General features: G+C 45.0%; 1 protein-coding gene across 3 annotated transcripts in view; it reads left to right on the plus strand.

Moving 5' to 3' along the window:
- WDR7 (WD repeat domain 7) overlaps positions 1-27,908 on the plus strand; it is a 1,349,682-nt gene that overhangs the window by 148,799 nt on the left and 1,172,975 nt on the right. For all 3 annotated transcript variants that reach the window (XM_078674853.1, XM_078674855.1, XM_078674854.1), the window contains exons 7-9: positions 250-369; positions 1,458-1,603; positions 27,718-27,820. In XM_078674853.1, the coding sequence (XP_078530979.1) occupies positions 250-369; positions 1,458-1,603; positions 27,718-27,820 (369 nt within the window). The remainder of the gene's footprint in view (positions 1-249; positions 370-1,457; positions 1,604-27,717; positions 27,821-27,908) is intronic.

Consider the following 27,908-nt stretch of genomic DNA (forward strand, 5'->3'; position numbering starts at 1 on the left):
TTGCACTCTCTGCTGGAGACAGTGCTCTGCCTTTACCTTTTTACCGGGTTTTTACCCGTTGTATGCCTTACCACTGACCTGAAGCCCTGGAACGGCACCCCCAAATGCTGCTTTCTGGATGTGTTTGCAAGTATGGTGAATATTATGAGAATGTGGTTATATAATGGTACGTTAATGTTCGCCTGATCTCTAATGAGCCACGGTGCTCTTCGTTGCCCACTTTACAAGGACGTGTGCTTTGTTTTACAGGATACGGAGCCAGTGTTTGAGGAAGAGTCTAAACCAATTTACTGCAACAACTGCCAGAGTATTTCCTTCTGTGCATTCACGCAAAGATCTCTGTTGGTGGTTTGCTCCAAGTACTGGCGGGTAAGGACAGCCAGGCACCCAAACAAGCTGACCGTCTGGGTCAAGATCTTCATTACCATGAAACTAATGCTTCACTCTTACCTTGTCATTCCTGCTTACAGAAAAGTTTTAAAACCTGTATCAAATTATCACTTTTCATTTAAATGATCGAGTGTTACATTTTTTATGTTTGTAAAATAGAGTAGTTTGTAGCCAAAGCAGTGTAGATCTGGGCGCAGATAAAGCTATAAAGGTCATTAGATACCTTGAGTGAGGTTTGTGCCCCTCTTTGCAGTCCCTAGCCATTGTGGCCCTTATTGTTCATCCCGGTGTTTACACATGCAGGGTCTGGTGGCGCAGTGGACTGATGTGTCCACTGTAGGGGTCCGTGCTTGACCTCATGGTCACAGGTACAAATCTCGGCGGGCCCACTCAGCTTTTCATTCTTCTGAGGTCCATAAAATGAGTACAATTGAGTGGGGTAACAATAAACATCTGTCTTTGAGCACCAACATACGCTTCTGTATGAACGTGCGCCTTACAAATACACGTGTTATATTACAAATTCACCACGGTGGGCTGTGCTTGGGACAATCTTGAAATGGGCGTTTTGCACCATGGCCAGTCCTTTCTCACGCAGGATACATAGGAGGGTGCCTGAGACTTGTAACTACAGAGATAGAATTACCAGTGGGCCTCTTGGCTGTGCCGTAATTGTTAAGCCTCAAGGTGGTGAGGTTACTAAAGGACAGAGCTGGCCCTGAGAGTCAAGAAGTGCTAGAATTGAGGAACCTGTAATTGGTGGGACAAGAAGCAAAGCTAGATGAATAAATCCCAGGAAAGCATGTTGAAGTCACTTAATCAGCCCACTTAAATAGATGCGAATGCTCAGAATTCTATTTGACATGCTCTGTAAGAAATATTTTTTTTAACATGGAATGTACCAAGTGGACAAAATGTTGCATCATTTTCAGTTATAAAGACAACAATTCTGGGTGGTCTAAATACCAATTCTCTTTTCATATTCTTTTTTTGGCAGATTTTTGTTTATTTCTTTTCATTGTATACGCTATATGCTGCCTGATTGATTTAAATAATTTTATTTGTAGGTGTTTGACGCTGGTGATTATTCCCTGCTGTGTTCAGTTCCCAGTGAAAATGGTGCAACTTGGACTGGTGGAGACTTCGTAGCCGCAGATAAAGTGATAATATGGACTGAAGATGGGCACAGTTTTATTTACAAGTTACCTGCCAGGTACTGTGCTATAGGCTTAAATTATATATTTTACAGTAATCTTTAGAAAAAGCAGCACACACTTTCCGAAATAGAACAAACTTTGATTTATGCATGTCTTTCTTATAAATAGAAGTATTGTTTGATGGTTCAGTTAACTCAACAAGATAGTTTAAAATATTAACTTCAGCCTCATACTGTGTATAATCATTCAAATGAATATTTGTAATGTCCAGAAAGAACCTAAACCTAGGGTATGTGACAGTTCGTCATGTAGTCCGTGTCTGGGATCATTGAAATGTCTACCGTTTTACCTGGTGAGCTGTAGGCCGCCACTTGTTTTCCTGTCCAGAGATTGGTTGCTGGATGTCTATAGTGAAATACTCTCCAGAGCAAACATGAACAATAATTGTTAAGGGTTTTAAACCCCCTGTTGTCCCAAGCTGATCTTACTGTCTGGGCTGGTTATGCAGTATATTGCCAAGCTTTGATGGGAGTCCTTGTATTTCCCATTCTCCTAGTGTATCGACTGTCCAAGGTCTACATGCTGGGTAGTTGTGGCTGCTTATTTCACTAAATTAGTGATTGTGTGTTGCCTACTGTATCATTTATAAGGTGACGTGTCATCTCTCACTCACAGTTGATAAAGTAATGAATAGTTCTCTTTTTGACCAGGAACTGAGCTCATGTCTCCTCCTCCTTTCTGTTATTGGAGGAGCTGGTCAACCAGGGCAGAAGGACATCTGGCTAAACTCTCTAGTCTCCTGTCTTGTGCTCAGTACAGAGGAGTTTAGTATGGGGGCCTGTAATCTCTGCCCTCTTAGCTTTTGGTAGTTCAGTTTTTCTCTCCCATTTAACCTGTTTTGTTTTTCAGTGCAGCCGATTTTAGGCATCTGACAGATGTCTACTGATCCTATATTGGTGTTTAGTTAAGATCCCTATCCGAGATTGCTCCAGTGTTCCTGACTTTTGTTTTTGTTGCTACTTTTTTCTTCTAAAAAGACAGATGTTCACCATTTTAGGTCTCGCCTATGCAGCGCGCATGCGCTGCATAAGAGGAGACCTCTTTAAATCGATTAGCTTTTTAGGCCAAACACGTGCACACATTGCATTGCTTTCAATGGCAACGCATGCACGTTTTGCGATTCCTTTGCCGAGCGAGCTTTGAAACCATCTGTTTGCAATTAACTTTCAAATAGATGGTGCCCCTGCTCGCTCCCGCAAGGGAAATACTGTGTGGGCTGATTTGCCTCGCAGCTTGTTCCACTGCGTACTGCGGTTTTAGTTTCACTTCTAGCCGATCTTTGGTCGTCCTTCTTTGAACTCAGCATCTCCGGCTCCAATGGCAGCGAGCATCATCGAACCTGAAGAGCTCCACTCGCCGTGGCCGAAGAACAGCATACAACGTCGTTGATGGGCCCCCTGGGAGGCTGTCCGCGAGGTGCTGTGACCCCAGTGCCCGTCCTGCCCACACTGTGAGCATTGGCGACCCTCTGCTGCCAAGATACCGCCTCACCAGTGCTGCAACTTAAAAGGGCCGGCTCCGCGAGGTGACTGCTGGCAGCGCAGGAGGGCTGTGGGCGGCACGGAACTCTGCACCGGTCAGGCAGTGCGACTACACGCCTAAGGGGCTGCACACGGGTACCCGGTGCCTCTGATGCCACAGAGTTGTGGCGTGCACAGCCATGAGAGAGCCGGCTCTCGCGTGAGGCCTCCCTGCTGCTGCATCACCATTGGTGCGGCGATCCCCTGGGGGCAGCAAAGCAAGGCAAGTGGAGCGGCAGTGAAAGTGATTGCCCCCTCCCCCCGTCCCGGCCAAGACTGCGCAACGGAGCGGGTGCCAGGCCAGAGAGGTCCAGAGTCGCCATCTGTGAGGGTGCTGCTTTGCCGGAATATTACAGGAGGGGCTCGCCCAGACTTAATCTTGCCATCACCATTTGTTAACTAGAGTTTAGTTGTTTTTTTAAATCTGCTTTTTAGAAACGCTACCAACTGAAGCACTATGCTCGACGTTGCAGTGTTTCCTGCTCAGGTTCTGATGTTTGCTTAGCCTGGAATGCAGGACATCATAAAAAGCAGAATGCAAGTCCTTTGAAGCATAGCTTTTTCTAATGCTAATTGACGCTGATGTTATCCTCAGCAGTATTGTTTTATTTTTCTTTCTGATAAAATATTCAACTGCGTCATGGGCATAGCATTGGCATAGCCAATAGGTCTTGCCTTTGGGACATTATAAGTGTTTAGCCAAAGGCGAGACCTATTGGCTCTGCCAATGCTTGTTTTGCATTTTGAAGTAGGTGAGAGGGTTGTGGGTTCATCAGGGGTTTTTAATACACATTAAAGCAAAGTGGGAACCGTGGGGTGTATTGGGGGACTACAGATGTAACTAACTGAGCGGAGTGGTGATGACTGACCCTCTGCTACATCTTTCTCACCTATATGACTGATCTCAACCATTACGTAATGGTTGGTGATGTGTCACTGATTGAAGGTGGTGCAAAAGGATGTTGCGTTACCCTTGTTGAAGGTGACTGAGAGGTTGTGGTAGGTTCACATTTCTAGGCCATTTTGGATTGTTATGATTACTGTTTTTCTAAGTATTTTGGCGATCCATGGTATGTGGCCATAGCATGAAGTGTTGCTCTTTTGAGTAGCTGATCAGACAGGCTTCAGGAAGGTGAGTATTATCCGGTTTTGTATACAGGCAGTCTAAAGTAATGCTGAATGCACTTTATGGTCAAGGACCCTCTTTAATATGTTAAATACATATTCAGACTAGAATTTAGTAGTGAATTTGCAAAATCACCCTATTATATATACTATTGTTTATTAGACTGTGCATCAATAAAAGCATCAGTTAAAAACATAATTTCAGACATAATATTAAAAAAGGTAACAGTGTAAATCATTAACTAATTGAAATACAAAATAAACCCACAGTAAGAACTTTCGATTGTTTGGGGGGGAATTTAAAAAAAGTTTTATTTATAATTTTTAAAACACATACAACCCATTCAAATGACAGCTCATGATGTGGATAGTACAAATATGAACAATATTAAATAACAAATTGGAAAAAGGACCATTCAGAGATAGAATATACAATACTTAATCCACTTCTCGATGCATAAGCGAAAACATGTCGACGGGGATGAAAAATAGACCGCTCAGTAGCAGGCATTGCAGTAAATGCCTAAACACCCAACATTGGATGACAAAGAGCGAAGGTGGGAAGCAATAGACCATTATAAACATTACAACTTAATCTGATTCTTGAGATTCATGCTGCAGCAAATAGACACAAAATGGTTGCTAGATGTCTCTTGGTCTAGCCGTGAGAGGTAACAGTGTGGCATATATATCGCGATCGGTGTCAACGAAAGTCAGGCTTTCAAGCCAGGCCGGGACAGTTTGGGATCAGCAGCTTCCCCAGTGCAATGCGATTTCAGGCTTCACCAACAATAACGCCATCGCAGTATTCCTTCGACCTCCCCATGGCACATCCCGCACATACCCCAGGCTCCAAAGCAGGTCTTATCATTAAGGAGAGCTAAGAGAAGAAGTCACTCCAAAAATTACCCACGTGAATGCAAGTCAGGTGTGCAAAGTGGGCCCCCTCTACGTCGCACTTAGGGCAATGTGTGGATCTGGAGAGGACCATTTTAGCCAAGGTGCAAGGTCTAGTGTGTGCACGTTGTAAGAATTTGAAATGTATGAGCTTATGTCTGTGGTTTGGGGATATGAGCTTAGCGTGTTGCCCACAGTAATACCAGACTTTCTCAGTGAGTGGGTGCTGCAATTCATGTTCCCATGCCTCCCTGAGCTTCCCATTTCATGTAGAGAGCAATGCCACACTGATATGATGTAGCCGGTTATCACTGCAGTCAATTAGGTAAACTCATCAGGAGCCAGAGATGACAAGGGGGATCAGGGCACGTTGTGAATGCGGCGCAAAATAAAGTGGTTCATAGGAGTTGCATTGGCAAACCGGACATGGTCTGCATGTGATATGACATGCCAGTCCAGGAAAAGAAAGGCAAACATGGGTAATGCATGATGGGACAGTGTGCACTTGACTAGCGACTCTTGTGCGGGAGCTAACCATTGATTTTTCACAAGGGGAGGGGGGAGTACAGCAAATCCCCGCCAAGTAGCTGGAGGAGTTTGCGCCAAGCCCAGCTGGTGGTGGAGAGCGTTTGAATGTCAGCAGGGTCAAGTCTAATTCCCCGTGGCAGTATCAATCAATCAATCAAAGCATTTATATAGCGCGCTACTCACCCGGAGGGTCTCAAGGCGCTGGGGGGGGGGGTCCGCTACTGCTCGAACAGCCAGGTCTTGAGCTGCTTCCTGAAGGCGAGGTGGTCTTGGGTCAGGCGGAGGCGGGTCGGGAGGGAGTTCCAAGTCTTGGCGGCCAGGTAGGAGAAGGACCTTCCTCCTGTGGTGGCTCTTCGGATGCGGGGGACGGCGGCGAGGGCGTGGCTGGTCGATCGAAGCTGGCGTTTGGGAGCGTAGAAGTTGAGGCGGCTGTTGAGGTATCCTGGGCCTTGGTTGTGTAGGGCTTTGTGTGCGTGGGTGAGGAGCCGGAAGGTGATTCTCTTGTTGACCGGGAGCCAGTGCAGGTCTCTCAGGTGTCCGGAGATGTGGCTGCGGCGGGGGATGTCCAGGATGAGTCGTGCTGAGGTGTTCTGGATCCGCTGGAGTCTCTTCTGGAGTTTGGCTGTGGTTCCGGCGTAGAGGGAGTTGCCGTAGTCCAGACGGCTGGTGACGAGGGCCTGGGTGACTGTCTTCCTGGTCTCGGAAGGGATCCAACGGAAGATCTTGCGTAGCATGTAGCGTCACTGCTCTTGGCTGGTAATGCTCAGGCATGTGATATAATTTCAAAAAGGGGGTGGTGATGGACAGAGTATCTGAGTTAATCAGAACAATCCTACCCAGTCAACAGATCAGGGCTTGATCCATCACCGTTTTTTAGCTCACTGCACCATCCCAGTTCAGAACCTGGCTATATGCAAATTAGTCTGTCCCTGGCCCAGTGCATCATGGGAACAGGACAAACCAAACTACCAAGCCAATTCTTCACTGGAAAGGAAACAAGCTTACGGGGACCGGTTTCTGGCATTACAGCCATCTTCGGCCCGGCTTGCTTGAATCCTGATGGTGCAGTGAGCAAGGGGCTCATGTCTGAGCATACCCTTCCACACTTGTGGTGGCCAAAATAATTTCAAAAAGGGGGTGGTGATGGACAGAGTATCTGAGTTAATCAGAACAATCCTACCCAGTCAACAGATCAGGGCTTGATCCATCACCGTTTTTTAGCTCACTGCACCATCCCAGTTCAGAACCTGGCTATATGCAAATTAGTCTGTCCCTGGCCCAGTGCATCATGGGAACAGGGCAGACCAAACTACCAAGCCAATTCTTCACTGGAAAGGAAACAAGCTTCCGGGGACCGGTTTCTGGCATTACAGCCGTCTTCGGCCCGGCTTGCTTGAATCCTGATGGTGCAGTGAGCAAGGGGCTCATGTCTGAGCATACCCATTCACACTTGTGGTGGCCAAAAAAAATTCAAAAAGGGGGTGGTGATGGACACAGTATCTGAGTTAATCAGAACAATCCTACCCAGTCAACAGATCAGGGCTTGATCCATCACCGTTTTTTAGCTCAATGCACCATCCCAGTTCAGAACCTGGCTATATGCAAATTAGTCTGTCCCTGGCCCAGTGCATCATGGGAACAGGGCAGACCAAACTACCAAGCCAATTCTTCACTGGAAAGGAAACAAGCTTCCGGGGACCGGTTTCTGGCATTACAGCCGTCTTCGGCCCGGCTTGCTTGAATCCTGATGGTGCAGTGAGCAAGGGGCTCATGTCTGAGCATACCCTTCCACACTTGTGGTGGCCAAAATAATTTCAAAAAGGGGGTGGTGATGGACAGAGTATCTGAGTTAATCAGAACAATCCTACCCAGTCAACAGATCAGGGCTTGATCCATCACCGTTTTTTAGCTCACTGCACCATCCCAGTTCAGAACCTGGCTATATGCAAATTAGTCTGTCCCTGGCCCAGTGCATCATGGGAACAGGGCAGACCAAACTACCAAGCCAATTCTTCACTCGAAAGGAAACAAGCTTCCGGGGACCGGTTTCTGGCATTACAGCCGTCTTCGGCCCGGCTTGCTTGAATCCTGATGGTGCAGTGAGCAAGGGGCTCATGTCTGAGCATACCCTTCCACACTTGTGGTGGCCAAAAAAAATTCAAAAAGGGGGTGGTGATGGACAGAGTATCTGAGTTAATCAGAACAATCCTACCCAGTCAACAGATCAGGGCTTGATCCATCACAGTTTTTTAGCTCACTGCACCATCCCAGTTCAGAACCTGGCTATATGCAAATTAGTCTGTCCCTGGCCCAGTGCATCATGGGAACAGGGCAGACCAAACTACCAAGCCAATTCTTCACTGGAAAGGAAACAAGCTTCCGGGGACCGGTTTCTGGCATTACAGCCGTCTTCGGCCCGGCTTGCTTGAATCCTGATGGTGCAGTGAGCAAGGGGCTCATGTCTGAGCATACCCTTCCACACTTGTGGTGGCCAAAATAATTTCAAAAAGGGGGTGGTGATGGACAGAGTATCTGAGTTAATCAGAACAATCCTATCCAGTCAACAGATCAGGGCTTGATCCATCACCGTTTTTTAGCTCACTGCACCATCCCAGTTCAGAACCTGGCTATATGCAAATTAGTCTGTCCCTGGCCCAGTGCATCATGGAAACAGGGCAGACCAAACTACCAAGCCAATTCTTCACTGGAAAGGATACAAGCTTCCGGGGACCGGTTTCTGGCATTACAGCCGTCTTCGGCCCGGCTTGCTTGAATCCTGATGGTGCAGTGAGCAAGGGGCTCATGTCTGAGCATACCCTTCCACACTTGTGGTGGCCAAAATAATTTCAAAAAGGGGGTGGTGATGGACAGAGTATCTGAGTTAATCAGAACAATCCTACCCAGTCAACAGATCAGGGCTTGATCCATCACCGTTTTTTAGCTCACTGCACCATCCCAGTTCAGAACCTGGCTATATGCAAATTAGTCTGTCCCTGGCCCAGTGCATCATGGGAACAGGGCAGACCAAACTACCAAGCCAATTCTTCACTGGAAAGGAAACAAGCTTCCGGGGACCGGTTTCTGGCATTACAGCCGTCTTCGGCCCGGCTTGCTTGCCAGGTTCTGAACTGGGATGGTGCAGTGAGCTAAAAAACGGTGATGGATCAAGCCCTGATCTTTTGACTAGGTAGGAGTGTTCTGCTTAATTCAGATACTCTGTCCATCACCACCCCCTTTTGAATCGTTTTGGCCACCACAAGTGTGGAAGGGATGTGAGTCCCTTGCTCACTGCACCATCAGGATTCAAGCAAGCCGGGCCGAAGACGGCTGTAATGCCAGAAACCGGTCCCCGGAAGCTTGTTTCCTTTCCAGTAAAGAATTGGCTTGGTAGTTTGGTCTGCCCTGTTCCCATGATGCACTGGGCCAGGGTCAGACTAATTTGCATGTAGCCAGGTTCTGAACTGGGATGGTGCAGTGAGCTAAAAAACGGTGATGGATCAAGCCCTGATCTTTTGACTGGGTAGGAGTGTTCTGCTTAATTCAGATACTCTGTCCATCACCACCCCCTTTTGAATCGTTTTGGCCACCACAAGTGTGGAAGGGTATGCTCAGATGTGAGTCCCTTGCTCACTGCACCATCAGGATTCAAGCAAGCCGGGCCGAAGACGGCTGTAATGCCAGAAACCGGTCCCCGGAAGCTTGTTTCCTTTCCAGTAAAGAATTGGCTTGGTAGTTTGGTCTGCCCTGTTCCCATGATGCACTGGGCCAGGGTCAGACTAATTTGCATGTAGCCAGGTTCTGAACTGGGATGGTGCAGTGAGCTAAAAAACGGTGATGGATCAAGCCCTGATCTTTTGACTGGGTAGGAGTGTTCTGCTTAATTCAGATACTCTGTCCATCACCACCCCCTTTTGAATCGTTCAGGCATGTGATATGGCAGTCGCTCATCCCTGTGGTACCAGTGATATGCAAATAGACATTGCGCCACCAGATAATACCACAATTTTCCAGCCAGCTCAGGGTTTGCGTCCTCCCATATCAGACGCAAAAGAAGGGATCTCAGCGCAGCGAAAAAGTAATTGGTGATGGGATGAGAATATTAAAAAAAAAAGTACAAAAACGGAAAAGGACCACCATCTTAATGATGGTGATCCGGTTGGCCATGGAATGAGGCAGACGGATCCACCCTTCAATATGTGCCGGCAATCTACCTATACCAAATGTAGAAAAATGGCCAATACTGACGTTTAATTGATAGTCATGCAAATGTATAAGAGACCACTCTATTTAATAATAGTGATCTATTTTAGAAGAATTGTCATACAAAGAAGAAAAACATCTTAAATCAATAATAACAAATTGTTCCACCCAACATGCATACCGAATATATACATACAATCAAAATAGACCAAACACAGCAAAGACATTTACACAGTTAACACAAAAATATATACAAACATAATTTACCCAGAAAATTCCATAAACAAAATTACTTATTTAACACTGGTTGCATGGTAGTCCAATGATGCTTGTTAGTTGTGCTAATGTCAATAGGTTTCAAACCATTGAAACTCTTTCTGGGTTCTCCTCAGGACTCAGAACTTGGTTCAAAACAGCATGTCCTATATAATATATAAAGAATGGGAAACATTGTCCAGAGTCCTCTTTGCTTCATAAGCACGGATTCTGTGTGGTCAATCCGCTAGCCTCAGAACCAGCCGAACTCCAGTATACTTCTTTTAGGCATGTACCAATATCACCTCAGTTTGAATGGGAACAAATCCCACAGGTAGAGGGGGTAAGGTCCATAAACGTGGCCTTGTGCACCGTTAAGTGCCAGTTGAATACAATGCGCTGATCGAATCTATTTATGGCAGGGCCATAGTTCAGCCGGATGACCTGCTCCTTCTTGCGATGATTGAGGACACTCAGATATTTGCCCGAATCAGTTTACCACTTCAGGGGGAATTCACCTGCCTGCTGAATGGTGGCATTCGTAACTGGAAATAACTCAGATTTGTCCTAGTTTTGGCCAGAGAACCGACCAAATCGTATAATCTCATGAAATATAGGGTCCATATTGTCTACGAGGTGACCAACAAATAGCAGAACGTCATCTGCATAGAGGGACACTAGCAGAGGGCTGGGCTTTAATTGCAAACCACAATGGAGATGTTTCTACTGCAAGTGGTGGACGAGAGGGTTCATGGCTATAATGAACAGTATGGGGACAGGGGGTTGCCCTGCCTTGTCTCTCTCTTAATATCGAATGGAGCAGTGGACTTGGCCCTTTTTGCAGGGTCATCCCTGAACGTTTGACATCCTCCTGTATTTTGCCTGACCTGTTGTGTTGATTTTATGACTCTGGGCACTTTACCACTGCTGATCAGTGCTAAAGTGCATAGGCTCTCCTTATTATAAATTGATGTATGAATTAGTTATTCCATGATTGGCTGGTTGGTTTACTTGTCAGACCCTAGTACAGTGCACTGAGTGTGCCCAGGGCTTGTGAACCAAATGCTGCTAGTGGGCTTGTAGCACTGGTTGTGCCACCCACAGAAGCCGCCTGTAAAAGTGTGTCTAAGACCTGCCATTGGAGAGCCTGTGTGCAGTCTGGTCCTGCCATGCTGACTGGGCAAGTGCACCCACTTGCCAGTCCCTAAACCTTCCCTTTTCTTCATATCAGACACCCCTATGGTAGGCCCAAGGGCATGGTGCATTCTAAGTATAAGGTAGGACATGCCCTGGTTTGTGTGGCATGTCCCAATAGTAAATTACAGCCATTTTCGTTTTCCACTATTGCAAGGCTACCTGTTCCCCATAGGCCAGAATGGGCAGTTAGATTATTACATTTTATAATCCTAACTGACGCAGGGAACATGGTTGAAATTCGAGTTTAGTATGCCTGAACTCAGAATGATAAAATACATCTTTTAGTGAAGTTGGTTTTAACATTCTGTGTTTGAAAATAGCACTTTTAGTACGTAGGTATTTTCTTGTCTAACTATCCAAAGCCTGCCTTTGCTAGGTTGTGTATTCCTTGTCTGGAGTTTGAGTGACAGGGCTCGGGGATTCCAGGAGACAGAATCAGTCAGCCCAGTGGTGAATAGAGAGATCTGCATCTAGATGGGAGGGAGGAGTTGCACCTGGGACCTTAATAGGACTGTGCCTGCCCCCAACAGTGCTGGCTCCACCCTCTGTGGTGCATCTGATGTCACTGCCTGGCACTGTGAAAGGAGAGAAGGAATAATGTCAACAAAGTGCTTCAGGGCTGTGCTTTCCCTCCACAATGCTGGCTCCACCTCCTGTGGGGCATCTGATGTTTCTGCCCTTCACTGTGAAAGGAAAGAAGGAGTCATGTAAAAAGAGTGCTTCAGAACGAGTTTGGACTGCGCAAAGGCCCCTCTGCCCTCAGAGGACAACGGATTTTGGGATATAAATAGTGGGACCCTGATCCCAAGAAATTAGATCACTTTTTGACTACAAGAAGAAACCTCTGCTGAGGAGAGGAACCTGAAGAAACTGAGGAGAGGCTATTCCTAAGCTGAAGTGCTGCTTAGGGGATTGACCTGCAGTGGTTGCCTTACTGCCAAAGAGAGGAGAAAGAAACTTTGTGTACTTTGCTTTCAATTTGTGAAGGATCTCCAAGGGCTTGGAAAAGAGCTTGCCTCCTGCTGAAGTCTCAGGGACAAAAGGGGGTGGTGATGGACGGAGCATCTGAACCAATCAAACACTCACACCCAGTCAACAGATCTGGGTTTAATCCATCACCGATCTTTAGCCCACTCTGCCACCCCAGTTCAGACATGGCCATATGCAAATCAGTCTGACCCTGTGCCTCATGGGAACAGTCCAGCCCGAATTGCCAAGCCATGCCTTCCCTGGACCGGAAAGTCTCAGGGACAACAGACTTCAACCCCCAGCTCTCCAGAGTTATTTTGGAAGTGCCTGCTGCTGTTTTGGGCCCTCTGAGGAACTGCGTGTCGCAAGGAGTTGGAAGCGCGACGCAACGGGGAGGAAGTGTGTCGCTGCTGCTGCCGTCGCACTTCTGAACAAGGATGTCGCCGCTGGAGTTGTCGCACTGCACCGCATCGAGAGAAGCTTCTCGCAATGAAGAGGAAGCGTGTCGCTGTTGCTGCCGTCGCACTTCTGAACAAGGGTGTCGCCGCTGGAACTGTCGCATTGCACCGCATAGAGGAAAGTGCCTTGCATCACCCAAGAAGTGCGCCGACGTCGGAGCTGCTGCCGTCGCAATTCTGAACAAGGGTGTCGCCGCTGCAGCCGATGCATCGAACCGAGAACTTCTCGCATCCCCGGAGAAGTGTGCCACATCTAGAAGATCTTCCCGTCTTTATTTCTTTGCACCGGAACTTTGCCGCATTTCCCTCGCTGCGACATTGCTTGTTTTGGAAGCGCAACGCATCGTAAGGTACATTGACGCAAAGTGTTGCATCTTAAGAACTGAACTTAACTAAGCTAAAACTACCACCTTAAAGCAACAGTATTGTGTATTTTTTGTCGTTTATGGTCTTGTGGTAAATCTATATAAAGTATACTTATTTTTGATTTAAAACCTTTTGTGGTGTCAATCTGTAGTGTTGTCACTGGGTTACTGTATGTGGTCACAAATGCTTTACGCACTGCCTCTGAGATAAGCCTGTCTGCTCGTGCCAAGCTACCAAGGGGATGAGCAGGGGTTATTTTACGAGTGTCGCACTGCCTCTGAGATAAGCCTGTCTGCTCGTGCCAAGCTACCAAGGGGATGAGCAGGGGTTATTTTACGAGTGTAATCCCCTTATCCTGACTAGAGGCAAGGGTCCCTATTTGTAAGTACCTACCTGTGCCAACTAGAGAACCCCAAATCTAACAGAAGCATTAAAGGGGACATTAACCCTCTTAGCAGTCCCAATTTGTGTAGCGCAGCACGCATGAAAGGCCACTCTAGTGAGTCAAAGGCCTCCTCTCTGTTGAGTAAGGCCATTGTCACTGGAACTGCCGGGGAGATTCTATGCGGCACCAAGAAAAATGTGCGCAAATTTAGGGAGGTGGAGGGATTTGAGACATACCCGATTGCAAGGGCGAAATGATAATATCCAACAGGAGGGCCATTCGGGTCCCAAGGCTTTTAGCAAGTATTTTATTATCGGAATTGGGTGGGGATAATGGCCTGTAGGATGTGTAGCACAGTGAGTCTCTTCCAGGCTTTAACAATAGAGTTACAACTGCCTCAGGAGGGTAGGAGGAGTGTACCAGCATCCAGGGACTCCGCATACATCACCAGCAGGGGCGACCAAAGGAGATGTTTGTAGGTTTTATAAAAAACACCCAGGGGCCTTGTACCCATCCAATGAGTCAATTGCTTGTACCACCTTCTCATTGAAGATAGGTTTTCTGAGGAATTGCCCCTGAGCATCTAAGAGCCAGACCATGGCAATCTACGAGAGGTCATTTTCCATGTCTTCCCTTTCATCGGAAAGGCAGGTAGTATAGAGATGCCTATAGTACCGCTGGAGCAGTATTATCGGTCATATGGGATCACTAAAGAACAGCTCTGGGATGTAGCTACTGCCCGGCGGGAGAGGGGGGGGGGGGATGAAGCAATCCCGCTAGGGTGTGTCCAGACGATCTCCCTTCCCATTACGTATATTTCCCCAAATGTCCCACCTGTCGTTCAGCCAGCTCTCGGAACTCATCCAGTAGGGACGTGCGGCACAGCAATTTTGGTCCGTGGAGCTGTTGGACATCAGTACTGTCCGTCGCGTAGTTCATTCTTGACCCGCACTAGTGAAATGCATATATTTTGCAAAACAACAGTGTTCTTAGCGATACACATCCCACAAATGTAGGCCTTAAAGGTCTCCCAGTGGGTAGCCTGAGTAAAGATGGTTCCCATGGTTAAGCTCAAAGTAGTCGATGATTGATGTGCCGAGTTCCTCTCGTAATACCTTGTCAAGCATGGCGTTGCAATGGGAATCACTAGTGCCAACATCTAACAAATGTTCATGTACCATCTATACAGAAGGGATATGTGGGCTAAGTCATGGGAGCGGCGTCTTTCCCAGCAGCATTGGTAATTGCTTTGACAGACATTTAAATTTGAATGATTCTGATAAATGCATAGGAGGAACCTTATCAGAATCTAAGATTTAGACTGTCTGGCAGATAATAGACTATTCCAGGTACAGTTCTTGTAGGATTATGAAGGTCAGTGTCTGTTGAGAGGCCATCATAGATTTATCTGCCATGTCCGATCTCATAGTTGCCAAATTATTGGACCCTTTAGACACCAAATGACAAACTTGGCATTTGGTGTCATTTGACTGAATTGACTTGATCACACAGTCCTAAGCCTGTGCCCTGTAAGAGTGCTTCTATCATTTCAGCATTTGTTTATACTTGTATAGTTTAACATAAAAAGCGACATATACACACTCCTGTTTATTTATTAAGCATTTTCTTAGTGCTCTTTGAAACTTGCTTCAATTATTTATGCAATCACAATCAAACCAAGTGTGTGGTTGACTCAATTTCTTAATAACAATGAATTGCAATTCAGACAGGTTTTTTTAAAATTGAAATTCCAGTGGGGCAGTTTTGTAGGGGGAAGACATGCCATTGACCTGGTCACCAGCCCTTATTTCTTTGAGCACTTTTTCCCCAATTCACTATTTCACCATTATTTTAAATGACCAGCCCGCTATGTGGTGCAAGTTTAGTATTTTCAGTTGCACTCATTTTTGCATGGCTTTGGGGTAGTTGTAGGATGCTCCTTAATGGGAGGTGATAACTACCAACACAATCTAAAACTTAAAAATATATCAAACACTTAGTGAAAGCACAACTATCAATATACATGTAGTCGATTGGGTGGTTAGCAGCACTTATGATTAATGTTTTGCAAGCTGGCTGATCATCCTTTATTATGCACTTTTTAGGTCTCGCACTGCGAACCGGATCGCGAAAGCGATCCGTCGCTGCGAGACTTATTGTGATCATTTCATCTTTCAAGGGCTCAAGGGGAACAGACAGCGGACAAGCAATGTGAACGCGCAGCTCCTTGACTGGGATTAGGTCGCGCGCGTCAACTAAACAGCATGTCAGTTTCAGTTTTTACACGCGACCCTCTACAGTTTGTGCCTCATGCACTTCTCGCATACACACACACACAGCCACAGCTTTTCGCACTAGCACGCACACACACACACGAGCACACACACAGAGAGACACACGAGCGCACATGCACGCAGACACACACACACACACGAGCACACATACCGCCCGCCTGCCGCCGCCCCCACCCGCCCAGGGGTGAGATTTCCCCCCCTCTTTCCTCACACTCACCGGAGAGGTCGGCGCGGGCCCCGCCGAGCAGCAGGAGGCAGGCGGTGAGCAGCAGCGGCGGCTCCATGGCGCTCGGTCCGTCCGTCTTTCTGACTGACTGCTTCTAATTCAACGTTTATTTTCCCCCTGTAATGTCCGTCCTTATTCTAGGCCTCCGAGGCGTCGTAAAGGCCGGAGCGGGAGCACGCGCTCGCAGCCCCGGGGCGCGGAGTTTGGTTAATGGAACAGACGTCGCCGTCGGCAGCGGGTGACCTTTGAACCCCCCCCCCTCCTCCCGGAGCCTGGCAGACGCCGCCGTCCTCGCGCTAACTAAAATGGAGGAAATGAGGCCTGTGTGCTGCGTTTTTTTTTGCAGTTTTATACAGCGCGAACTTGACCCGAATCGGGTATCAGGGCGCTTTACATAGCACCAGTTACGTTACATGAGAAACATGTTGACTCCGTTTTTCAGAATGAAGGATTTCATTTGTGGGAGTGAGGGGGGATAACGTACATTTGCATTCATCAGAACGTAGTTTTTTTTCAAAATAACATTGTACACATTTACAAAAGGAGGCGGGGCGGCACTACCTGGAACCATGATAGTGTTGCCCACGTTATCTCTAAATGTAAATAGGGCAAGAATCAGTATACTGATAACAAAGTAAGACAGACCGTCCCCCCAAATATACAACCAATGTTCTCCGAATGCGGAACACAAACACTGTTGGCAAGAGACATGATAAACATCGTGCTGATCAGACGTCATTAATTTTCTCCTGATGAGGCCCTGTTTACTTACAATATAATTACTACATCAGCCCTAAATGCGCTGATTTTATCTTTTAAATTGTGATGTATTTTGGTTGTGAATTTTTACTAATGTGAAATATTGCTTTGCGATTTTTAATCAACAAAAAGGGCAGTAGCGATGCATGAGTAGCAAAAAATGTACTCCGTGCCAATGGTTGCAAATGAAATGTCATACACCTAAAAGTGGAAAGACTATGCTGGTTTTATTGCATGAAAGTGAACGCCCCGGCGACCTGGATACTGCTGCCCAATCTAACCCCTTAAATGAAACGCAATGCGACCTGTTAAAGAATTATCAAGGCCCATTGGGGTACTTACAAGCTAGAAACGCTAGTCTCTAGCTTTCATTGTGCCTTATGGGAGAAGGAAAGCATAAAAGGTCACAGGTATTTTTTTTTAAAGAATTAAACAGTCCTATCTGTTTTTTGAGCGACAAACAGCACAAGTGCGGCGCTGGGACTCGAACCCGGGTCCTTGCAATTAAAAGAGCAGGTCTTGTCGCTCAGCTAATTAGCCCCGTCACTACACAACTAGAAATAGCCTAAATGTATTATTTTCCAAATTCCATTCTCTGCTTCCCACTCACTTTTAAGCAGGTATACCTGAATAAATCGTAGGTGGACTCTCAGAAACTCAACGCACATCCGGTAGCGCCGGAAGTGACGTCATTGTACTGCGGCTCCATCGGAATGCCGTGAGGGTGCAATGGTGCATGATGGCGCGTACTCGGTCTCTGTTTTCCAGGGGTTTGCGCACATTTGCTGGCAACGGGAAACTGCATTAATTCCCGCATCTCAGGTAAGCTTGGGCATGCGGTGCCGTTTTTGGGAAAATTGGGTCTGGGGTTCATGTGTGCTTCTACTCGACTGGTTGTGCGGGCATCATTTCAAAAAGGCGAGCCTGACCTCCTAAACGAGGGAATGGCTCAGATTCACTTTGTGGTGAGAAGGGTTGCTTTCTTACCCCAACTGCTGATTTAGTTATGCATGTATTCTCGCTACACCGAGGTCCCAGAGTAGCACCAAGCAGCTGACTTGCACCATCGCCGGGTCCTGGAACTAATAAAGCTGCAGACTGCTGGCACCCTTTGCTCCCCAGCTGCCATCCCTCAAATTGAGGATGAGCGCTCTGCATCTCCCAAAGGGCCCAGTGCTATAGACATTTCGTTCTAGATCAAGAAGAATGTGCAGTGGTGGGCGAGATCCTGTTCCCTGCTCGTCCTTCCCTGGGGGAAGACAGAGCACCCACGCTCACTGCCTGACTGAGCCACCCCCTGCACTAACCGTCCCTGGTACTGCACTTTCTTTGTGAGGGCACATGCAGTAGCGGCCTAATGGAACATGTCCTCACCCAAGCCTGTATAGGGGAGTCCCTCATTAATGCTCCACGAAAGGATTGTCGTCAGCACCCTCCTTTCGCACCCACAACTACGGCGTGGGTACAGGGATAGCCAAAGCCGCTCTACATAGGAGAGTGAGATAGCCGTGGGAAGTGATGCAAAAGCCGCACTAACTAGCCTGAAAGACGTGTCACAGATTCGATACCACACCTATTGGCTGCGTCGTGGCAAATTATAGCTATCTAACCCCCAGTGCGGTATGAATAGGAAGGTGCCTCACCCGGATTTCCATCCATAGCGCAAGGTGTTATCGACGCCTGGTGTGCAATTCTAGTACCTGCATTGATGCAGTTTTGCCTGCTGATAGTGCTATCTCTTGGGAGGAGTGATCACTGCGGGAGGGTTAGGCCTCTTTGTCTGGCAGGGAACCAGGTTTCTGTTCCATAGCCATGACTTCTGGGCGGCAAAATACTTTAATGCAAGCCCTCTTGAATACTGAATTCTGTTTTTCATCCTGCTGGGCCTAACCAGCCGTCCATTCTTCAGAGGTGGATGCAAAATAACAATTTAATCGAAACCAAGGCCTAAATGTTAAAAGTTCAGCAACGCAGATTACAATCTATTGTTTATTATATCCCTAAGGCTTGTAAGATATATTTTAGAAACTTTTTTTTCTTTTTTACGAATAAAACATACAGTTGACTTGAGTATACAATGACTGAATGAACATGTATGCCACGGGGAAAAAACAACAACCCAGGAATAGTCAAGATAAAAAAATACAAAAGAATCAAGTTTTTAGAACAAAGTGTTATTAAATCTACTTATAAAATAAAGTGCTCAGTGGTACATCAGTGACCTTCAGCTCATGAGCCTGAATCCTTGTGAGGCTCACTTATCCTTATGTCTTTCAGATGTCTGTAAATTAAGAATCATGAACCTGGATAATGCTACCACTCTAAATTTACAGCGCTTGGAAAAACTCAGTGAGGCACGACGCTCTGTATTGTCACGCTGTCTGATAATGCAATCCTAGTCAAATTGGAACCTTTAATTAAGATACTTTTGTCAGGCTGGATGAAAATACAGGAATATGCTAATCCTGAAACGTGAGTCACTAGAGAGCAGTGAGCGAAGGGTGTTTCAGTAAGGCCTCACATCCATGGTACATGGACCAGAGCGCACAGGTAATTAAGTCAGCAGAGCCTGTATTGTATTGTAATTGCATTTATATAGCGCTTACTACCCACAAGGTGTCAAATCGCTTTTTTTAGCAAGTGGCACGCTACTCCAGAACCCGTAAATGATTAATGTTGAGTTAGTATAGTGAAATATGAAAGTAATTTGAGTGGTGGATAGGTTAGTCAGTTATTTGGATTCAGAAGGATAGAATAGAAGAGGGAAAAGGTTTGCATTTATATAGCGCTTGTTACCCCTGATGGGGCTTTGAAGCGCTTCCTTTTTTGGGCAAGTAGCACACTACTCCGGAGGCTTTAATTACAGTCTCCAAACAGTATTTTCGACATGCTCTCAACTTTTTTTATAGCATGGGCTCTGGCATTGGAATGCAATAGGTCTCGCATTTGCGGCAGTTTAAGCTATTGGCATTGTTAATGACAATGCCTTTTATTGATCTGTTTTAAAAACAAGACATAAATAAAAGGCATTTTCATTTACAATGCCAATAGCTCAAACTCCGGAAGATATGAGACCTATTGCATTGCAAATGCTTGTTTAATTTAGTACAAATTGTAGTGTAAACAGTACTTCAGCAGACACTGCATTTTATTGTCTGCCCATTTGACATTAAGTGGTATTTGTGTGGTTTATGGAGCACTTTTAATGTTTACAACGTGGGGTATCTTTGTTCTTGATTGGGCATTACAATAAGTTGGGCGCCTGTTGTTGTCTGGTGTGCAACATCTTGAGTTACCCACGACGGCCTGCATGTAAGTCTGCCTCCACGTAAACGTATGTTTACCCGACACTTGCACTTGATACTACGTTTTGTTGTGTTAACTTTGCTCTAGCCTTCGTTGTATTTGTCTACTGACCCCTAAGCAACGTATGTATATTGTGCACCAGTGGTGTCTAGTTTTTATTCAGCCTCCTTTCACTTTGTCGTTAACGAGAATGCCTCTGAGTTGGGCAGTAGGTGCGTTGTAGTGTGGTTGTGCTTTTAGTGGGCAGTTACCAAAACTAAACATCCTTTCTGGTACGTTTTACAATCTCCAATTTAAGGAAATGAGCATTGGCCCACGACTGCTTTGCTTTCGTCTCATGCACGTGGTAGCTAAATCTTATCTATAGCAGCGCTTCTTAAACTAAGTTCTAGGGATCCCCCATTAAATGTTTACTGGGCACTGAGCCCCACTTAAGCAATTTTCTGCTATTTTAACCTTAATACTGTAGACACGTGTACATTGCCTTTTATTAAGTTAAAGCCATTTGCTTTGCTATACAATACCATTAGCAAAGCAAATGGCTTTAACTTAACCAAAGGCGAGACCTGTTGCATTTTCAATGCTTGTTGTATAGGTGGACGTTATTGTATAACTAGGATTAGGAACATTTATACTTTCTGCTTTTGTACAGGCACTAGAAACTCTCTTTCTTAGAATATTCGTCTTTAAGTGTCCACCAAAGGGTACATAGATCCTACTTTTATAATAAAATCTTCTATTTTAGACAGATCTATTCTAACGGGTAGTACACATCAATACAACCCGAATGAGACTATATCAAATTACTTGAATGGTCTATAAGTGCTGCCAGAACATTGTGATCATAAAGTGGTACACCAGTACATTTCCATGTATAATTTTAGGTATTCTGCGTTGCAAGGCCGTCCTTTGGGTGTCCCCTCTTACTAGGGGCTACAAATATCCAGAAACAGTGAAACCAGCAACTGTAATGTTATTTTGCTTCCATGTTTCTTGTATCATGAGAATACTACGTATTAATAAAGATTTGAAATCAACAAGACTCAGGCATATATTAAAACCAAACACATTCCATTACACCAAGTTTACATGTTCATTGTTTATTTGATTTTTATGCCTGGACCCAGGTCAAATTTGGTGGATTTTCCTACACCAGTCTCGTAGGCTTAAGTAAACTACTCACAGAAACATTTTTGTGAACAGTAATTCTCAATAGAGTTATTCCCAAGCGATTATACACATTAGTATCCTTTCCCAAGAAGTTACATCAATAAGTTGGGCGAAGACAGTGGGTTTAGTTTATTTCCTAAAAAAAGCTGTTGTTGCACAGAAACCATTGCAAATAAGTTCATTTGGTACTTTTAAAGTAACGTTGTACGTTAACAAGTCATTTCTAGTCCTTTTTATTTACCTTTTGTGTTGTATAGAAAGCTGATTCTATCACTATTGTTAATTGATATGTCTGCAAGTGATGGAACTCTACTCATTTTCCTTTGCTGCTATTTAGTATCCTCTTTGCTTGATTAGAGGCTTCATGAAGCAAGTTCTAAGAGTTTAAAACATATTTTTTGCTCTCAAGAACCAGCCCACTTCGATGCGTTATGTTATGTTTCATTTCATTAAACAACAGGGGGTTTGGCCCTTCAAATCTAGTTTTAGGCGGACCTGTTTCGTGACATATTAGATGCCACCATATCTTTAATACCACCAGTGCGCCTTGATGCCCCTTGGGGCTAAGTTTTGCGCGGTATAAAAACGCCATTCATTCATTCATTCATTCAGACTTCCACCTTTATAGGAGGTGTGATATCAAGGGACTGTCTCCTTTTTTCCTTCTTTGGTGGTGGTTGGGGCACTTCATGGCAGGTTTTAGCTCACGTATAATGACTTTTCCTTGATTCAGTTCAAGGGGGAATTCTGTTAATTCTGTACCAGACCTTGCCACCGAAATTAAACCTTCAGTGTCACTGATCTTCCAGTTTGGTTTTGAGTGGTGAGATTTCTTCTTTACAAGATGCATTGCTTTTATAGGAACATTTGTTGGCCTTTTTGGGGGTTTTATAATTCTGTGCGGGACCCCTGAGAGACATTCATTTTGACTGCCTATTTGTGTAACCGCTTCTTTTTCGAAGTCACAATTTATGGCGCAGTGGGATAACTTTTGTGCAGTTTTACGTAAGCGTGTAGTTTAAAGTACTTTAGCAGACTTGATCAGCCTATCCAGGACGGCTGAAGGTATAGATTAAATCAGTATTAGCACCGCTATCGTGGCTGTTGCTGGAAAAATATTTGAGGACAATAAATCATCCCGATTTATTAATTGCCTAGTTCACCTTCTATGTCAAACACGCTCTATGTTTAATACTGTTTTTTTGGGTGGAGTTGGTTTCCTCATTTCAATTAGCCAACACAAAGTTAACCCCTGGCCTTCATGTGATCAGATGGTTAGTATTGGATTGCTGTTGGCCAGTTGATCATTCAGCTTTTATTCCATACTTATTTTCGGTTCCTTACTTGTCCTGTCAGTTTGTTTTCTGTTCTGCCTCTGCACATCTGGAGTAGTGCAGATATATGACGGTCCCTGTTGTGATGGATCCTGGAAAGACTACAGGAGACTGGCTATCTTAAACAAGATATTCAGTGGAGAACACAACCTAGCGTCCGACCACCTCGGGAAATCAGCTGCAACTGACTTTCCTCGAGTGTCGTCAGCGTCACATTCTAGCGTGGAACCATAACAAGAATTCCAAGTAAGCAATCATCATAACACATCCTCCTCTTATAGAAAGAAAGAAAAGAAAGAGGATAGAAAGAAACTGAAAAGCAGAAATGACACGATACAACATTATAATAAAGTCCAAATAAGCAATCATCGTAACAGTTCCCTATACCTATACCCATCATTTTTGTTAATAAAAATTCTGAGCATATCACCTTTGTAGTTTTATTCGTAGATCCTTTTTTTAAGGAACTTCTTAACCCCTTTAAAGCGTTGTAAATAGACCTCCCCAGTGCTGCGCTGTCCATTGGAACTAGTGCTGAATGGACGTCCAACGGTCGTGCGCAGCACTGGGGAGGTAGTGGCCGTGACGACCGTTGGCCGACGGCAGCAATTAAGGGGTTAACATGCCTTTACCTGGCTCGGTTTCAAATCTTTACCAGGTTGCAGCATGGCAAACTTTGGTTGTTCAGAACTTTCAGGTAGCCTCTCTTGCTGCACTTGGAGAACTTGACTCGTAACTATAGTCTGCATAATGCAAGACACTAGGCACCTTCTCACTCCCCTCTGCTTGGTCAGTTGTTTTTTCCAGGTCTGCACTTTGCAAGTTAATACTTAAAGTGAATTGAAATGTCTGCTTGGTCCTCTTAAGTTTTGTTTTTATAAATCTTCGAATACCCCTCTTTCTCACTGAGGGTAGTGTTTCTTCACATACTGTCTGCTCACAGGGCATGGTAGTTTATATATTTCCTATAGAACAAAAACATAACCATTTGGGTAACATTTGACTTAGAAGCAATAACATTTGTACATAGCTATCCCATGAATTCCATACCAGTACCATGGCTGACATTCCTGTTAGAACAAGGGCAAAAGGTGAACTCGTTTTTTTATCATGATGGAAAGCTTTTGTTGATAGAAGCTGCTACCTAGTACAGGATGTACTGGAGCCCGTTTCAGTGTACAGCTGAGAATCATCAAAAGAAACATAAGAATAGAATAGGCTTGAGGGTACAACGAAGGTAGGTAGACCCTAATGAGCAGTAGAGAATAAGTTGTGTTTTTTTCAGAAAATGCACTATTCTTCAAGAGGTGGACGTAAGGGGGGCCATTAGAAAGGGTAATGGTTAGCCACCAAGACTAAAACAGTGAGTGCAAGGAACATGCATGTTGGCAGTAGAGTGGCAGAGTGGGCTAAAGAACGGTGATGGATCAAACCCAGATCTGTTGACTGGGTGTGAGTGTTTAATTGGTTCAGATGCTCCGTCCGTCACCACCCCCTTTTGTACCGCTTTGTTCGCCATAAGTTTGGCAGGGTATGCTCAGACGTGAGTCCCTTGCTCACTTTGCCACTGGATTCAAGCAAGCCTGGCTGAAGACGGCTGTAATGCCAGAAACCGGTCCTAGGAAGCTCGAATCCGGTCCAGGGAAGGCATGGCTTGGCAGTTCGGGCTGGGCTGTTCCCATGAGGCACAGGGTCAGACTAATTTGCATATGGCCATGTCTGAACTGGGGTGGCAGAGTGGGCTAAAGAACGGTGATGGATCAAACCCAGATCTGTTGACTGGGTGTGTGTGTTTGATTGGTTCAGATGCTCCATCCGTCACCACCCCCTTTTGTACCGCTTTGTTCGCCATAAGTTTGGCAGGGTATGCTCAGACGTGAGTCCCTTGCTCACTTTGCCACTGGATTCAATCAAGCCTGGCTGAAGACGGCTGTAATGCCAGAAACCGATCCTAGAAAGCTTGAATCCGGTCCAGGGAAGGCATGGCTTGGCAGTTCGGGCTGGACTGTTCCCATGAGGCACAGGGTCAGGCTGATTTGCATATGGCCATGTCTGAACTGGGGTGGCAGAGTGGGCTAAAGAACGGTGATGGATCAAACCCAGATCTGTTGACTGGGTGTGAGTGTTTGATTGGTTCAGATGCTCCGTCGGTCACCACCCCCTTTTGTACCGCTTTGTTCTCCATAAGTTTGGCAGGGTATGCTCATACGTGAGTCCCTTGCTCACTTTGCCACTGGATTCAAGCAAGCCTGGCTGAAGACGGCTGTAATGCCAGAAACCGGTCCTAGGAAGCTTGAATCCGGTCCAGGGAAGGCATGGCTTGGCAGTTCGGGCTGGACTGTTCCCATGAGGCACAGGGTCAGACTGATTTGCATATGGCCATGTCTGAACTGGGGTGGCAGAGTGGGCTAAAGAACGGTGATGGATCAAACCCAGATCTGTTGACTGGGTGTGAGTGTTTGATTGGTTCAGATGCTCCGTCCGTCACCACCCCCTTTTGTACCGCTTTGTTGGCAGTAGAGGAGCATAGTGCCCCGTGTGGCAAGTGCATGTTAAAGCGATGGTGTTGAAATGAACTTGGTGCTAAAGATGACTTTGTGACAATGGCACTTTAAAATAAAGTATCTATTTTAGCTAGTACATTGACGTCAGGCGCAAAGAGATGAATGTATGCCTATTAAGCCCAATATGAAGCTGAGTGGCAGCATTTTGCACTATATTGTTTTTTTAATACCAGCAATTTATGCTCTTTGTTCTACTGTTTCTCGTATACTTGCTTAGTTATTGCATCTTATTTATATTTTGTGCTAGGAAGTTTTTGAGATGCCAGTTGTTGGAAAGAAACGAGGATTCCCCAGGAACTGTCTACTCCCAATATACCATCTTCTGTCAAATCTTCCAAAAACTTTGATCAACCCATCACCTCACCAGAATCCCAATTTGCCTTTATTAATACCCAGTCAGTAGGCCTAGAAGCACCCAGCCTGCTCCCTCTAGGAGCAGATTGCTAGTGTTTTACTCCTCAGCAAGTCTCACTCCTCAAAAGCCATATCTCTGTTTCCAATGAGCCCAGGTACAAGAAGCAAAATCAAAACTAGGATAGCAGTGCAGCTGCACAATTTTTGCTTTACCCGCACTTTAGTGTTGTTGCTATGGTTGGCACTGCAGGTACAGTGGAACGACTGCTTAGGCACCTGAGATGCTCACTGAATCCCTAATATGACTATAATTTGGTAGTCAAGCATTGGCGGGACCAATTTCCCTTTATGCATTAGAATGGATAGCACCCTTGCTATGCTACTGTTCCTCCTTTCAAAACCTCAATGGTACTTTCCCTTTGGGGAGAGGTGTGGCGCCGCGGCCAGGGCGACTGACGCTGGAATCTGGGGACCACGGTTCGATCCCCGGCGGCAGGTTAGACCAGCACCATGTGACTCTGGGCAATAGCTCGCTTAATCTTCCCGACGGCCCCCATCGCCTAGAGACCCTTACGGGTGATTGTGCGCTTTACAAATGTGGACTTTACTTTACTTTACTTTACTTTACTTCCCATCAACTTTAAAATTAAGGGCAGTGAGAAGCTAACAAGCAGGAATTATTCTAGCAATGTTCCAATAGTGTCCTGGACCTTTATACAGATTCTTGTGAGCTCTTCCTTTGCCAAATGCATTATGATTTTAACTATTGACTCTTGCGTCTACTTTTTGAGTATTCAAATGTTGTGTGGATATTCTGCCAAAAGGTCAGCTAGGTATAATAGACTTTTGGAGAGGCCCTCGAAGTAGCCTTGCACCATAATGTGGGGAGGGTCATGGGATTTTCAACATATTCAACTACTTTTAGATTTTCTTATGATGGCAGCTGCCCATAAATCTTCTGTCATTCTGAATACAGTGCCTGTAGCAAAAACACCTTTTATGTCCGCAGTTAATCTTTTATATCTATTGTATTGATGTAAGTACTACCGACTTCGTTTCTGGTGGTGCAGGAAGCAAGGATTGTAGAGAATATATGTGTTAGCCCATATTGCATTAGTTTGTACCGGAACTTCTCTTCCTCACAGTTGTATTGTAATACATAATTTGTGAATTCCAGTATAAGTAGTGTTTACAGCTACTGATGGAGGGAGATTGTTCACTCTGAACACACATGCTCAATCCTAATAAACGATTCCTAATAATTTTTTATTGTTTATTTCACTTCAATATTGCTTCTGCACACAAACTTAAAATCCTGATTCTGGCATAGTACGTCTACAGTTTGCATCCGTTCCTTGGATAATGAACATCGCACTCAAAACTGTATTTACACATAGTCTTCCAACAGTTGATTTCCTCGTGTTCATGTAGTGATATAGAATGCCACTTATTGCACATCAACAACACTTACTTTTGTAGCCTTTCCTTCATATTACCCATTCTTTATTCCACGGCTGTCTGAAAGTTTTTAAAACTTCCAGATATTCAGTACCAACACAGCGAACGGATCTTGAAGCCAAAGGGTTGTGAATCCTCTTATAAATCCTGTTGCTGGATGAACAATGGCAGTATGCGATGGTGAATAAGTAGCAGTGTTTTTCTGACAATTTTGAGCCTTGACGATCAACTGAGGACAGCAGACTCCTTATGGAAGCTTCCACTGGAATAACAAGTTAAATAGAATGTATTTGTTAAGGGTTAGTTAAAGGAGTATACAGGACACAAGTACTTGTAAATTGAGCTCTACTGATGAGTTTACAAAAAAGGGTTGGGAAACTCCAGAAACACTGAAGTTTCAGGAATGTACCATTTTGAATTGACTGGAGAGATGAAAAGCAAGAAGATGAAATTGGATGCCAGTAGATAAGTATTTAGAAAAGTTTAAATGAGTTTAGTCCGAGAAGGTGAAGAAAGGTTGAGTCTTACAAACAAATTGATTGTAGGACTACAAACGAGACATATCTGAAAAGTATTTCATGTACATCACACCAACAATATTTCACATTACTTTGTTATAATAATGAAATCGTACCATGTAATTGGCAGTATTTTCTTTTCTTTTTATATTTCAATACACTTTCTGGTTTTAGTCAAATGTATCTTTAAAAACTGATGTACGTTTGTGGTGTGTTTTTCTCTTCAGCTGTCTACCTGCCAGTGATTCGTTTCGAAGAGATGTAGGAAAGGCTATTGAAAACTCAATTGCTCCAATGATTTTCAGTGTTGTTGATAGGGCGGATAAACAGGTAAGCAGAAGGTTATTCTTTCATGTAAAAAAATGGATACTATGAATGAGATCTTTTTTTTTTTTTTTTTTTGCAAGTGAGTGTAGTT

The sequence above is a fragment of the Lissotriton helveticus genome, chromosome 2_1 (genome assembly GCF_964261635.1).
Source record: "Lissotriton helveticus chromosome 2_1, aLisHel1.1, whole genome shotgun sequence".
Taxonomy (NCBI): Eukaryota; Metazoa; Chordata; class Amphibia; order Caudata; family Salamandridae; genus Lissotriton; species Lissotriton helveticus.